We start from the raw sequence: 16013 nt of genomic DNA, 5'->3' as shown, positions 1-16013 counted from the left end.
GAATTGTCCTCTGTATTGGCCCCGAAAGCCCCCCCTTTGGTACTGTCCCTGGTAGCTGGACGGTGTTGCCTGTTAGGTGCTGGCTTGTGTGGCTTGACCCCGAAACCCCCCTCTAAAGGTTGTTTTGCGGAAGGTGTTGTAAGTGCCTCTGCTCTGCGGGGAGTAGAGTGCGCCCATGGCTTTAGCAGTGTCAGTGTCCTTTTTGAGTTTCTCAATCGCCGTGTCTACTTCTGGTCCGAAAAGTTGTTTCTCATTGAATGGCATATTGAGCACTGCCTGCTGTATCTCTGGTTTAAAACCAGACGTTCGTAGCCATGCGTGCCTTCTTAAAGTCACAGAAGTGTTAATTGTTCTCGCAGCCGTGTCCGCTGCATCCATAGAGGAGCGTATCTGAGTATTAGATATGTTCTGTCCTTCCTCAACCACCTGTTTCGCCCTCTTCTGTAGCTCTTTGGGTAGATGCTCAATGAGGTGTTGCATCTCGTCCCAATGGGCTCTGTCATAGCGCGCAAGTAGTGCTTGAGAGTTAGCGATGCGCCACTGGTTTGCAGCTTGTACTGCGACTCTCTTTCCGGCTGCATCGAACTTGCGGCTCTCTTTATCTGGGGGCGGTGCATCCCCAGATGTGTGGGAGTTGGCTCTCTTGCGAGCTGCTCCTACTACGACGGAATCTGGTGGCAGCTGTGAGGTGATGAAAGCAGGGTCTGTAGGAGGTGCTTTATATTTCTTGTCCACTCTCGGTGTTATAGCTCTGCTCTTGACCGGCTCCTTGAAGATTTCCTTTGCGTGCCGAAGCATTCCTGGGAGCATAGGCAGGCTTTGGTAGGAGCTATGGGTGGAAGAGAGGGTGTTGAATAAGAAGTCATCCTCGACTGGTTCCGAGTGTAGGGACACGTTGTGGAACTCTGCTGCTCTAGCCACCACTTGTGAGTATGCTGTGCCATCTTCCGGTGGTGAGGGCTTTGTAGGATATGCCTCTGGACTGTTGTCCGACACTGGGGCGTCGTATAAGTCCCAAGCGTCTTGGTCCTGATCACCTTGGCTCATGGTGGTGTGAGCCGGGGAATGGGATGGAGTTTGAGCCGGTGAAACGTTAGCTACAGGTGGAGGAGAGGGTGGCGGAGTTACCTTTTGAGAGGGTGGCGGAGTTACCTTTTTCACCATTTTTAATTGTGGTGCTTGGTTTGATTGAAACTCCAGTCTCCTTTTCCTCCTAATAGGGGGAAGGGTGCTTATTTTCCCTGTTCCTTCCTGTATAAAAATACGTTTCTGAGTGTGGTCCACTTCGGTGGATTGCAACTCTTCCTCAAATCTATGCTTTCGCATCTGAGAGGACAGTGATTGCTCCTCTGAATAGGAACCGGTAGTTGGGTCGGTTGCGGGTTGTTTCGGCACCAAAACCCTGTCTGTACTCTTTTTCGGCTCCGAGGTGACCTTCTTCTTTTTCGGAGTCGAACCCTCTCGGCGTCGATCTTCCTCGGTGCCGCCGTCTCTGCGTCAGGCAGTTTCGGCTCCGCTATCTCTGCGCCGATGTTTTTCAGCAGCACTTTCTCGGTCCCGAGAAGGCTGCGCGCCGGTGTCTCGACCGGAGTCGGACGATCTCGGCACCATTTCGGCCTTTTTCGGTGCCGACGGCCGGTCACCGAGTTTAAGGGTCGAGCCATGGCCTGATGGCAGTGGCGTCCCCTGGGCCTTGTCACTTTTCTTGTGTGCTGGCTTCGACGTCTTACTCACAGTTCTTTGGTCGTTGAATTCCTCGGAGGCCGAATCATTGAACGAGAAGGGTTCTTCTTCCTCTTGTTCCTCGAACTCTCGGTGAGCTGTCGGCGTGGACGCCATCTGCAGTCTTCTGGCTCGACGGTCACGGAGTGTTTTTCGGGACCGGAACGCACAACAGGCCTCGCAAGTCTCTTCACTGTGCTCAGGTGACAGGCACAGGTTACAGACCAAATGTTGGTCTGTATACGGGAATTTGTTGTGGCATTTAGGACAGAAACGGAACGGGGTCCGTTCCATCAGCGTTGGTTTACACGTGGTCGGGCCGACCAGGCCCCGAAGGGGGATCGAAAACTACCCCGGAGGGTACCGGAGCTCTTCACTCTTCGAATCGGTGTCGATCCTAACTAAGCCGATCCCGAACGCAACAATACCGACGTAATTTTTCCGATATTTGGCCAACTTTCCGTTCCGAAACCCGGAGCGAAAGGAACACGTCCGAACCCGATGGCGGAAAGAAAACAATCGAAGATGGAGTCGACGCCCATGCGCAATGGAGACAAAGAGGAGGAGTCCCTCGGTCCCGTGACTCGAAAGACTTCTTCGAAGAAAAACAACTTGTAACACTCCGACCCAACACCAGATGGCGGGCTATGCACAACATGTGTATCTACAGCGACAGATGCCATCGAACATTAATATTCTTACAATGTCACTCTTCCTGTATTGTGGTAATAAACCTGAATTTGACCTTTGCATTGCAGTAATACATGTGTCTGTGTTCATTAGTACAGTTGCTCCAAATAACATATTATTGAACCACATGTATCTTCAATGTTATGGCAAAATTACCTATTTTTCAGAGACTTAACAGGTCTGACTGGACACAGAGTTTGTGTTCCTCACCTACTTCAATGTCCTAGAGTAAACCTTGAATGCCAGAATTCATGACTCCAGCAGAAGTGATCACACAGAGTAAGTAACTTGTAAATCCCATTGGGAAGCATTGATACGTGTGGCTTAGGGATACCAGGTGTAAACTTTTAGCTTCCAACATATCACATGTACAAGACTTGCTAAAGGTGTCCAGCTAGTGAGTGCACACCCAAACACACACACTCAATTACAATCATCCACAGCTCGCCACAACGAGCAACATACACTAGGTATTTGTATTTTCCAGTAAACAATCCACAAGCCACACGAATAAGACACACACGACCACAAACTTGCACAGCGTAGGACCAAAGATGGCATCACACAATTATCCTTATGCTCTAAATGCAACAAATATTACTAAGGTACGCTTGCATGCAGTAGACAAAACACATCAATAACCATGGGAATGCAAGAGGTCATCAAATGTCAGTGATCAAGCACACGAACATGAGACATATCTCCATACCAGTCATCTTCTCCACATTATCAATCCATTGATTCTTCATGGTCTCAAAGTGCTCATAAGCAGCCTGGTTTCCTGGGTTCCGGAGGAGGATGCGTGCTGCAGACACCACCTGCCAACAAGAAAGTATCTGTGAGTGCTGGAATGGATAATATGTGCTACAAAAATGAAAAAAATCCCAGGATGCATCTATCAAGCTACCACAGTCTTATAGCTTTGATGAACACCACCACCTCCTACTTTTTTCCCCAATTTGTTTCTAACTTTGGGGTCAATGATTTCTATTCTGAGGCTCCTTGGCCTAATTAAAGAAATACACTTTTCTGGATTGACACATTCCTCAGATGCATTGTTTCCTTTCCTGTTCACTCATTACCTCACAAATGGATTGGGGGTTTGGTGGGGGGGCACTCCGGCACACAATGTGAACTAGCTTAATTGTGTTCTAAACCCAGTGACAAATTCTGCTCATGCAAAGTTTAATACCTTTTGTTTCTGAAAACCAGCCCGAAATATAAATTACTGATCATTTTTTATGAAGTACCTTAAATTCTACTATGTTTTTCATATTTTGTACCTTTCTTCAGGGAGGACTTTGATTTCCGGAGAGGATTAGAAAGACTTTTGGTTTGGAGCATCAGATTTTCACTTTCAAACAAACTTTTATTTTTATTACTCGCAACGCAGTAGGCCCGACAATGACAGACTGCATTGTGTTTTTATATGACTTTCTTCTCTAGCTTAGTCATGAGATGGCGTTGGGATGAAAGCTCTCTTGGGACTGTTTGCTGCAACACTGTGGCCTGTATTTATTATCGATTCAGAAGCTTCTACTGTCCAAACCAGTGGGTGGGTTACATCACGAGGACAACTCAGACCCATCCCACAGCGAACAACCGCTTGCTTAGGCCACGCAACAAATGTTCAAGCTTTTAAAACAGAAATATAGCAACTGTATCTGTAGTGTCAATGTTCATAAACATTTACAATAATTTATGACAGTCAGACAAGGGTTTAATTCACTAACCGAATATTCAAACGTTAAAGGCACCATGTGATAAAAAAAATAAGAGGTATGAGGGTTGGCTCTTTAACTGGCCCCAAACCAAGTAATTTTTTTATTTTTCATCCCTTTCTGAAAGTCAATTAATTCCCTGTAGTGAACAGCTGCCTACTGCAAATTCAAACACAAATAGCGTTATGTTTTCAAAAGTAAATATTTTTTACAATAAGATTCACTGAACGGTAGTGTGCACGTGTGACAGCAATCCCATTTTTGGGGGTGAATATTGCAGATCAGCTTTCGCATCCCATAGTGGTTGTTCACAGTTAAAGGCATTTTTGTTAGGGAAGACAAATGTACATTTTGGAAAGTAGAAATAACATTCATATATTTGATCTTATCTGGCCTCCTCCCCTAGATTTTCCACTGAAAGCAAGACATCTCACAAATCTGTTCAGTGTTGTAGAACAAAGTAAGACAGTGTTTTTTCTTTTACACATACACATATACTTCTTATTGCCTTACTAGTCCTTCCCTACCACCTAGAGCCTTTATTTAACATTGTCTATAAACAACTTAAAGTTTAGATCTAAAATAAAAAGTCCCTTATTGTTAACAAGTCTGACCTCCTGAACTACGATGGCTGGTTGGGATCACAATCGCTCAGAGAGTAGAATAAGACCATATACTGCCAATGAACACCGCTTCTAGATGGGGAAATGCACAACCGGAGGAAATCTTCCTTATGTACAACCACTGATGCAAGGGTGGTTCCATTTTGTTGTCAAAGCAGCAATGACAGCTCCCAGTGTGATGTCACTTAAGTACTGACAGCCCCCAGTGTGGGGTCACTGCCTTCTAGCTCAATGAGATTTCACTCTAAGATGTCCTATGAAAACACTCATTCTTTGGTAAAACTATCAAAAGGAGACTTGGAGGATACAGTATTAAAAAAAAAATAATAATAAAAAAAAAAATCTATACAAAATAAAATAAAATCACACGTTACCGTAAAAGACATAATGTGTGATAAATAGGCTGTTTACACCTTTTCCACCAAAAGAAAATCAGGTGGCTCTGCTGGGGTACTGATCCAAAATCATACACAATAATCCAGGCAACTGGTGCTGTGAGGGCCAACCCACCTGGGGAGTTAGTTCTCTGGATGTCTTGACCGTGGCTTGGATGCCTTCTACTGTAGCGATATTAGCAGTTCCAACAGCTGCTGCTTTATCTGCTGTAGCTCCAAGCCGAGCTGCGTGGTTCTCAAAGTTAGCCGCCCGTTCGTTAAACACCTATTTCAACAGAAGAAAGCAAGACACAGTTATCAACAGCAGAGAACTAGAAATGACTGTTGGGTGGATATATGGACAGAGCAAAATAGAGACAAGGCCAGAAACAAATGTCACAGCAGGGAGAAGGCCACAAGAGAGAAAAGGGAGGTGAGAATAGCGAGGAAGGTAGGTGAGAGTGTGTAGAAGTTGGCTAAGCAGTATTTACTTTTTTTTAAAAGGGGCACCACTACTGATATGCAGACTTCGGTTCACTTTGTACCAAAGTTTTTTTAGTTTTTTAAATATGATCCTTAACTACCAAAGTTACGATACTCTTGATTCAAATGATAGTTCTTTGGAGTGGATGCAAGAGGTTGCAAATTATCCTTATTACAAATGGGGCTTTCTGATTAGAAATTAAGTTGAGCCATATTGTGTTCTTTGGAGTTTATTTAGCACAATGCATTGGTAGAGTGGCACATTGTTAGTTGTTTGAAAATTATACCTATTCTGTAAGAAAAACCGAATCCCATTCCATAAACAAGAGACAGAAGCCACTCTACTTTCTTGTTTTATGCTGAAAATTAGGGTAACTGGAATCTACACTGTGGCTACATGACGGTGTTGTTTGGTGATTTGGAATCAGCACATTTACTTTCGGTCTTCCCTGGAAATCTAAAGTCTTGAATTCCTATAAGTTCCAAATATCCTGTCTTGAAATTCTTGTATGGTGGAGAAATTATATAAGCTTGCATTCCTGTATGGATAGGTTTTTAATGATAGGTTTTTTTTGTATTCCCCGAGATCATGCACAGGTCGTGATTTCACAACTCCTACAGAATTCCCACAGCCTAGACACAAGCTCTGTTTTTTCAGTGTTCTTTTCCATGGCCCCATTAGCTATGTGCAACCATGCTAAAAGTGCATACCTTCTTTAATCAGAAGCCTGGGCTTTTATGTATTTATATTTTGAGATAATGTATATGCTTTGATCCTGGATTCCTTCTCTTTCACGGTCTGCACGGAATGCATTCATTTCTGATGTAGGTCTCTAGGAGTCTGTCTTTGCTGCAGAATCTGCTTGCTTTAGTGATTACACAAGATTGATTTGCTAGGTTTGCCATGACACAGAACCCCTTCAACATACTCCACTTATGTATGGGGTGAAAGAAGCCAGCCTTAGCATTTGAGGGCAGGGCAGGCACAGACTCAGATGGCTCAAATCTTAATCTCAGAGTGATTGACATTACTTGGGGTGAGTACAGAACAAGATGGCATGACAATATCATGGACTATTTCTAAAAATTGCCTTGCATTAGATTTAGGTTTTATTATGTGCAGATATAAGCTTGTTTTGACAAAATGGTCTGTTAAACTGCAACATGCATTTTTCAATTAAACAAACACTAACGAAAAGTCAAGCAAACCAATAAACAAATGGCAACATCTAAAAATGCATAAACTATATGATTCATAGTCATCTGGTTTGGCAAGATGCTATATTTTATAACCAAGGGTTTTGAAGTTTTTTTAAAACAGTACTGAATCCACTAATGTGAGCGCATACGCTTACTATAAACATGCATATACAACTCCTATTGTTCATTGCAACCCTAGAATGGAGGCCCAGGATACCCATTATTAGATTACACCCTAAATGGAACTTTAACATCTCCATTCGGAAGTGATGTGGAAAAGGGTATGGTCTTCATTCCACAAGGATGGTAAGGCAAATGAGACTGATGATCTCTTGTTAAGATATTCTAAATCGTTTCTGACTGATCTCTGAAGGGTATATCTTTTTGGACCCATTTTGCAGAGGATGGTCCACATGTCTCTACTGTACCAAGTGACTGCTACACTTTCTACACTTGATTATCTGAGTTACTAAACTCCGTGCCCTGCCCATTACCTCTCACTTATCAACACTTCTTTCCAGTGTGAACAGGTGATCGTATTTAAATATTCACTGCTGGGCAAGACTTGAAAAAATGTCACTGTGTGCAAACCCTGCTATTTATGACTACAAGATAATTCAAGTTACGCCTCATTGCCTAAACCATTATTTTGGGAGGCAGATTTAAAATGTGTTTTAAAGTGTGGCTCTCCAAAGGCTCACAAAGAACTTTCATGTCTCAGATCACTACCTCTAGTCTACATAAGACCAGCACAGTTCTTATACCCCCCTAAAGTGATTAAAATTACCAATGGAGTCCGAGCTTGGCTGCCATACATGATTAAATGTAACTAATGCACCTAATGTAGTCATGGTTCTGAAAAACAATTTATCTAAATGCTCTCACCGGCTAGAACGGATTTATGGAACACTAAGAAACAGCAGTTGTTTCACAGGAAGCCAAAGAAGATCTTTAAATGAAGGAAAAACACAATCCTATTGGCATAGTCTGAAAATACACAATTTTTTTTTGTTATTTCATTTTTTTTAATTGAAGTTTTGACACAATCAGACCTTTTAAATACTCCAGCTAGTAAAGAGAGGAAAATCTACTTCTACTTCTCCTGCACTCAGCATCCTCACTCCACCTTCCTTGTGGTGGAGGTAATAGGAAGGACAGGAGGCATGCTTCAATTCAAACCACACAAAAGAGGCTGTGAACTTATCTTAAGGGAAGAATATTAATTCTAGGCAATTCAGACCACAGGTTGCTGTCACACAGATAGAGGATTTGGAGGGTGAATACTGATAAGGTCTGCTCACCTCCTCCCGATTGGGAGCATCTGGAGGGGAAGTAGCTGCCACAGCTAACAGCTTGATAGGTGTTGTGGTATCACTGAAAACATCAGACACCTCCTGGGTCATTGCTTCTTGCATCTTTGCTTTCAAATCCTTTCAGGGTCAGAGAGAAAATAAGAAAGAAAATGTTACTTTTTATGTAAAGTATAAAGATTAGGATACAAAAGCCAATTCCCTCCCACACACTGCATCACAAAATAACAGAATGGCAACATTAAATTAAAAAATAGGACAACTGCAAACTGAGTTGGCCATGCAACATTATTTTGAACCAAAATGGGGCCTAGTCTATGTACTCTGCTAGCTTGTAGTTCTGGCTGTGTGTATGTTTGGCCTTAATGTGGTTGGTACCTTTTGGCTGAATGCAGCAGTCTGTCTCTGCTACTCAGTCAAATTCAGGCAGTACAGTTGCTTTTTGACAGCACAAGGGGCTGGTGGTGTGTGTACACACAGTCCTCCACCCTCAGATTTTGCTGAGATTGTAAAAAATCTTCTGATGGCAAACAGACTTTGGCAACAAACAACTTTTACCTTTAAAGATTCCTGCAGCTGAGCCGCAACCGCCCTGGCTTGCGGAGTATCTCCCTCCCCTCTAGCAGCGAGCTCTGCCAGATGTCCAGATAACTGCTCCACCCGGTCACATTTAGCCAGCATGTCCTGACGGTAGGGACCTGACATGGCGTTTGCCAGCCGACGGCCTTCGGCAACCAGACCTCGGATAGCCGTCTGACCTGCAAAGGAAGAAAGACAATGTTACTGAACTAAAGATGAGGAAGCCATGTGGATGAAAGTACAGGAATGAGTACCACTTAGCAAACACTTGAGTCAGAGCTGTACGTTCTAGATATTAAAGAGAAAAAGGTTACAAAATGAAAATCCCCCTAGCTGCAGACCCAGTCAACTGAAAGAGTAAGGATTTCCTTAGTCAGTAAAGGCTCAGTCAGGAGTACTGAAGAAGATTCTAAAGGCCGGTCCAGCTACCAGCATGGAGTAACAGAGGGAAGATAGTCTCAGTATAGAGTAGAACAATTTTATGTTAACAGTATATCCCAAATAAAGGTGTGTCCTGCAACCCAAGATCTTATAAGGTTTGTGTATTCTTTGCCGTTCCCTCTTCCATAGCTGTTACTATCCCTATTTTTATGCTACTCTGGAGCATCCATGCGTGAAAGGTTCAGGATGACCTCTACTCCACCGTAATGAGGATAGCTGTGCCTATACAGGAACAGACACATCAGTCTGCCTCAATGGTGACAAGACTGAACATTAAAGTCAATGGTCTGAAACTCCCACTCATTAAAATTTTAATTGTACCCTAACTACTCACCTCTGTTCTGCTGCTCAAGCTCAAAATCAAGGTTAAACTAAAATATTTGGGGGTAATGTTAGACGCTGATTTTAACATGATTTGATAAATAGGGATGTGTTAAAATCTGAAATTTAAAACTCGTACTTCTGAAAAAAACAGTGCCCTTTGTTTCGAAGGCCACTCATGCAATAAATGTTGGAGCCCTAATTATCCAATTTATTTATTCATTATGCTCAAGCTGTATCGGCTGGGTTACTGGTCTACAAGTGAAATATTTTCACAAAAACATAATGTGGCTACAAGACCTAATGGAGAACAAGGAACTGTGACACAGTGATGCCTTCATTACGTCCATTCCATACCTTCCAGTACAGAAAACAAATCGGGAAGTATTCGGTGCTGGAGGCCTTCATGTGTAGCTTAGTTTTTAAAACCAACCACAAGTTACCAGCCTGGAAAGAACTTAAATTATGTATTATCTATTTCACACTCATTTTTTGTTGGTCGCGGTGACTTGCGATTTTTCCCTTAGTGCTTCTAATTGTATTTTTTTTAAATTATTTTTATGTGTTTAACACTTCCTTTTTTCTCTGCTCTGCTGCAGATTTTTGTATGATGAACTCTCGTTTAGATATGTAATGTATATTTGTAGAGCTTATATACGATACAATTCAGCTTTCGCCAAGATTTATCTTTCCTCTTTTGGTGTTGGTCTGTTTTGTTTCCGTGATAGACAATTACCTGTATATGTATGTGCTATGCAAATAAAATAAAGAAACCTAATAAAGAACAAAGGCTTAGAACCATAAAACAGGGATGATGGGTTTCTCCTACAGTGGAAGAGAAGCACTAGGATCGGAGAAGAGCATCCATTTCTTGACTAACTCAAAGATGACAAGGAGTGATTGATTCTCATTTAGAGATGACATTTTTCTAAGTACTCCCAGTCAGAATCAGAGGGGAATCAAATTGCCTCATCAAAAAATGGCTTCATCAAATTTGTACTGTTAGGAAGCGGAGATCTAGAGAGGGTGTTTCATTTCCATGTGGCCATTTTTTATTAGGAACGCTTGAAAGAGACCTACAGTGTTTTGTTGTTTGCTCTGGAGTCCCCGCAAATTTCCCTCAAGGGATGACAGCAGATCAAACTGTTTTAGACACTGCACATGGATCTATGCCAGGTGACCATCTTTGGGGAACTGATATTTTCTCAGTTGTGGAAGGGTGTCTAGTCATCTAGAATTTCAGTGATACGGGCCCGGCAACTAAGATTATATTCTCGAAGGTAGATATCTGCTAGCAGAAATGACAGTCTCAACATAAAAGACGGTTTTATTAAGTACACAATCCTCAATGCAGGAGTTTTTGGCACTGAACTGTAGATGGTAGATGCAACGGATCCATGTAGTACATTTCTCAGTGAGACCACAATGGATATAGAAGGAGGTCTCAGTATATTCTGAGAGTCGGAACAGGGCATTCTTCAATTATTTGGTAGGCTGCTAAAATTCACGCTTTTTTCCTATTCTTTTTTCAGCTGAAGAAGAGGATGGCGATGCACCTATGTCAGAAGAAGCCCGAAGATTCATTCTAGTGTGAATGAGTCTACCCTTCTCTCCATTTTAAGAGTTTTAGATGTAATGCTTATTTACAGCTGTCCCTGTCATGGCTGTCAGACAGGCGGAAAAGAGATTGAGAGGCTATCCCTTCTACCAAGCTCCCTAACTTTTTTTTACTGTTTTAAAGTGGAGCATTTTTGACGGAACAAACTAAGCTTCTGAAACGGAACCAAAGAAAGGGAAGCTAAAGGGAAAGGGAAGCTAAATCACAGCAGAAAGCCTTAATGGGAAAAGACAGATAAAGGAAAAACGCAAGGCAAAATTGAAAAGCCTCAGTATTCTAGCCAATCCCTGAAACCCCAGGACTACGCGAAACCCAGACCTAATGCCAGACCTCATCGTTTGAATTTACACTTTAACATTGGTCCTGCCTTGTAAAGACTAGATACCTTGTTTTCAAGAACTGTTACTAGAATATCTGTAAAATACACAATCTTTTCTCTCTTGTGTTTTTGGTTTAATACATGACTTGTGCCTCTTGTTCATTAGCCTTGAAGGTGTAAAAGAAGCACCAAAACAAGCCTTCTCTCTGGTACACCCATCCTTTCCAGTTGATAAACCACTCTCACAATCCTGCCGTAATCTCAGGTGTTGTCCTGCTAGCGGTCAGTCCTTCCTGCTTGGTCTCTCACCCACTCCACGATCTTCAATGCTGGGGTTGTCGATCCAGCGCTGAGCCTGCTCGATTTTGCCCTCAAGATTGACAGCCGCTTTGGCAGGACGGCTGTTAGCGACAGCCCTGTTGGTCTTAGACTGAAGGTTCTGCAGAGAAGTGGCGATTTGCTTAGCCAAAGCTCGGGCTTCTGGAGAGTCTCCCTTCCCCCTGAGGAACGAAAAACAGAAACATAAAAATGCTACTGGAACATGAGAATCAAACATACACTGTAGCACAGCACACCAATGCCATAGCTTAATGTTGAAATGTGTTGAAAAATATCACATTCTTTATTTGTTGTATTAAAGGCCATGATCATTGCACTGTGGGTCTCCTGAGGTTGAATGACTGATGGCACTGTAGACACAGCAATATAGTATGGTTGTGAAGCAGACACAGAAGATAGAATAAAATCAGAGTGTCATCACACATATGTGTTTGGCAACTACGAAATCAGTGGAGCAGGTGAAACAAAGTTTTTTTAGTGTAGTGAATGAACGTCACACTTATGGGTGGGTCTGAAGACTGAACACTTCTTTGATTTGGGAGGTGTTGATTGGCAAGTGTCGACCTCTATACAAAAAGACTGTCTCACCTACTGCACAGAGAGACTACTTTAAAGGCAGCAACTGAGGAAAATGCAAGGGAGTCCCTCCTCATTTAGAAAAACAGCAATATCATATTCAAATTAGATACATTCATCTATGTCTCAACAAATCATTTTATCTAACGCATTTCATGGGAACATAGAGAAATTCTACTTTAACAAACAATGCCTAAATAGCTTTCTAAATTCTCGGATGTATATTTTGCACCTACACTCCCCCCCTCCCCCCTCCCCCCTCCCCAAATGGTGCTCTGGGCTGCATGAAGTTTACCGCCCCAGAGGTATGTAGGGGCAGGAGGCAGAGGGGTGTTGTGCTGCCACTTGTTTATACGTACTGTCTCCTTAGATCAGACAGCTTGGCTGTCTGCATGGCTATTTCTCCAAGTGATCGCAGGATATCCTCCCTCTCTTTGGGGTCCTCACACAGGTCCGCAATCCGCTTTGCTTCAGCCAGAATGCCTCGGATATTCTCCTCCCCCTCGGGGCCCCCATTCGGGTCAGCTAGCCAGTTCTAGAAAAGGAGAAATTGGACCAGATGTTCAGGCACAGTCTTTTTGCATTTGATTGCTAAAATCTACCTACATTCACTCACACAATAGGAAACAGACCCCACTTAAAGAGAGGTTATTGTCTTATTTTAGGAATTTAAGAATATTTCAAATCTCCTAATAAAAGCTTAAAAAAGGGCGATATCTGCTCGCGACTTTAAGAAATAATACCAAATAACCATGGTCTGGAAAGAAATGCTGGTGGAACAATACTGAAGTATCCACGAATCTTCACAAAAACGAAACACTGCTGAAGGAAAGTTGACCTTTCAAACATACAAACTGAACCCATAGGGCCAAACAGAGCAAAGGAACGGATGTATTCATATGTTTATAGCGCAGGCTGTTACCAAAGGTTATCATTGCATAAGAGGCCCAAGTTCAGACATTCAAGCAAAAGCAAGGCAAACCAAAAAGAGCAAAGCTAGAATTGCATAAGGACCTGTGCAACAACATAGCTTTCCCACCACATTCAGCCCTCCTAAACCAAGCAATAGGATGAACAGTACACCTGGTGGATCGCAGACACTGAGATCGAGCACTGGTCACAAGGAATCAGTCAAGAATTCTAAACCTGATGCAGTCTTTTTACCAGAGCCTCCAGCAGGTCGAAGTAGTTGGCACTGCCAAGTCTAACCAGGGGACAATGCAAACTCTTATTAGTTCCACTCTTAAGAATGCAGATGGATGGCAGGACCTTTCATTTTCAGTCTAGGAATAGATATTTTAGTCACATCTGTGTAGCTAAATCTATTTATATAGGTTGATAGGTTCCAGTAACCAGCCCAAACTGTCACAAAGGCATGCTCATGGGAAGGGCCTACTAGTACCAATGTCAATAAAAAAAAGTGTTTTTTAATTTCTCTTACCTTGGTGCACTACCATTTGACAAGAGAGATAATTAAGCAAAAAAAAACAACACAGAAGGATATCTCTACGAAAGTAGATCTGCTTTCGGTGGAAGATATAGAGCTCAGGACTTCTGATAAAATTGGACTGGCCAATATTTCAAACCAGCAGAACGTGTAGGATCAACAGAGCCCTTCAATCAATTGTGATGGGAAGGGGGTTTTAGAAGAAAAGTACTGCTGAGTGCCAGGCGCTTTTCTAGAGGAGGGCAAACAAGCGCACCAAAGAGACTGCACTCAGTGTGTGCAGGATGCAAGGCATGAGTGGGCTCTTTCATCAGTGGTATTTCGCACTGACTATCTGAAAGCAATCTTGCACCAATCGCAGCTTAATTTAGGCAGGTGGCACATCTGAGTGGCCCGGCACATTAGTAGGCAACTGGACGTCTATGTCTAAATCAGAGAAGCACACTGGCTGTGGGCGGTCCTTCACAGCACAGGGGCACTTAAAAGAAAAGTTCAAAATGAGGTGAGGCTGCTAGAGTCTGCATTCGTAGGCATCCTTCCATTAAACTCTTCCTCCCACAAAACGAAAATGATGAGAAAGCTATAACATGTACAACATATCGTCTGTTAGCGCAGCCAATGTGAGGGCCACACCTCATGAATGGATTTTGCTGCTGCTCTATATTTAGCTCTGCACCTACTTTTTTTTATGTAAGGATGGAAGTATTTTCGGACTTCTCGTGAAAGGATCTTCAAAGCGGGAGACAGCAAGGTTACCTTTCTTGGCACTGAGTTTTTTACGACTTGATGTTCATGGAGTTCACTACTCTCACTGCAAAATGAAAGCTCATAAGATCGATAGGTTTGTGAAATTAGGGTCAACAAGACACCAGGATGTGTACTGAAGTACCAGCAAAACCAATAGAAGTCTGGGCCTGGGCCTTTTTACACGTCTTTACAAGTAATGCCCTGATGGGGTATTTTTAAAGGACTGGCTCGTAGCCTTATATGACCTCTGACAATGGGCTCTATGACAAAGGGAAACTGGTCCCACATTCCTTTCACCAATTATCTCAGAGCAGTAGACAAGAGACACTCAATAGTGAAGGAACACTTATGTATGATCATCAATGATTTTGCTGACCTTGGTACAATTACTCGGCAGCTCAGCATTTACCCACTTCAAATCTCCAATATCTGAAGATGAAAGAGACCAATTCCCTTTGGACCTATTCCCATTCGTCTTGTGTGATGCATGATCTCTCAGGCAGTGGCATCCAAAGGGAGTGCTGATTCAGAAGGTGTTTTACATATGTCAAACTCCCCAGCAACAGATTCAGACCTAGGTAGGTCAGTCACTAATGTTTTTTTATCCACTTACTCAGTGTTACTAAAGCAGGCCGAGATTCATCTCCCAAGCAGGCAGAGTAGCTGCCTTTGTGACACAGACTGAGGCAAATGTACTGCAAAACGCAAATAACCGTGAGCACTGCGAAACAAAAAAACATGCTAAAGTAATGCGAAAAGGAGTGTGCGTACTGTTTGGGAAAAAAACGCCTGTTTATCAGAAACATATCTCCGGAAAATCTCCGAAGAGGTACAGTACAAAAAAGTCCAACACGAGTGCTAATACTAATGGTAAAAAAAAAAAAAAAACAGAAGTAGGTAGTAATCACTGGGCGAAGTCAGGGAAATGATAATGCACAGTGTATGAATGGACATCAGGTTCTTTTCAAACTCCTTTAGCATAATTTCTGATCATGCTAACAGGCTGCTCAAGTGTACAACATTTTAACGCAGATGTACAGATTTACCCCGATGATGAGAAGCTGCAGGTAATCAGAATGCAGAGAATCATCTGTTCATAATCACTTTTAAGCATAGATTTTCAGATTGTAATCTTTGCTCAGCATTCAAATATTTAAAGTCATAATTAATCTGTAGAGGATTCCCAAAATCATTCATGGGTTTGTTCATTTCAGTTCAAGGTGTCAATGCCACAACCCCTGCAAGGGGGTGCCAGTGCAACAATCATAGACTTAATTGATCTGTTTGAGTACTGATTACTTCAGCATTACAAGGCCAAGCTTGACATCCTTCGCACTCTGAGTTTGAAAACACCGAGATTTCACCAACTTAAGATGCAGAGCACTTGGATGTGAAGTTGGCTGCAGGAACACTGGAAAATTTCAATGTATGCAGAAACTCGATATCATAAGGAACTTACTTCATGTTTCTCCGAAAGGAAACTTAAACTCATCGGCATCTTTG

The 16013-nt window shown here is 42.5% G+C and overlaps 1 protein-coding gene across 2 annotated transcripts in view; it reads right to left on the bottom strand.

The window, feature by feature from the left end:
- VCL (vinculin) overlaps positions 1-16013 on the bottom strand; it is a 304948-nt gene that overhangs the window by 131795 nt on the left and 157140 nt on the right. For both annotated transcript variants that reach the window (XM_069240838.1, XM_069240837.1), the window contains exons 10-15: positions 12676-12851; positions 11711-11901; positions 8682-8881; positions 8115-8243; positions 5267-5416; positions 3122-3230 (exon numbers count right to left, since the gene is read on the bottom strand). In XM_069240838.1, coding sequence (XP_069096939.1) covers positions 3122-3230; positions 5267-5416; positions 8115-8243; positions 8682-8881; positions 11711-11901; positions 12676-12851 — 955 coding nt within the window. The remainder of the gene's footprint in view (positions 1-3121; positions 3231-5266; positions 5417-8114; positions 8244-8681; positions 8882-11710; positions 11902-12675; positions 12852-16013) is intronic.

Source organism: Pleurodeles waltl, chromosome 6 (genome assembly GCF_031143425.1).
Source record: "Pleurodeles waltl isolate 20211129_DDA chromosome 6, aPleWal1.hap1.20221129, whole genome shotgun sequence".
NCBI lineage: Eukaryota > Metazoa > Chordata > Amphibia > Caudata > Salamandridae > Pleurodeles > Pleurodeles waltl.
This window is presented reverse-complemented; position numbering and strand designations above follow the sequence as displayed.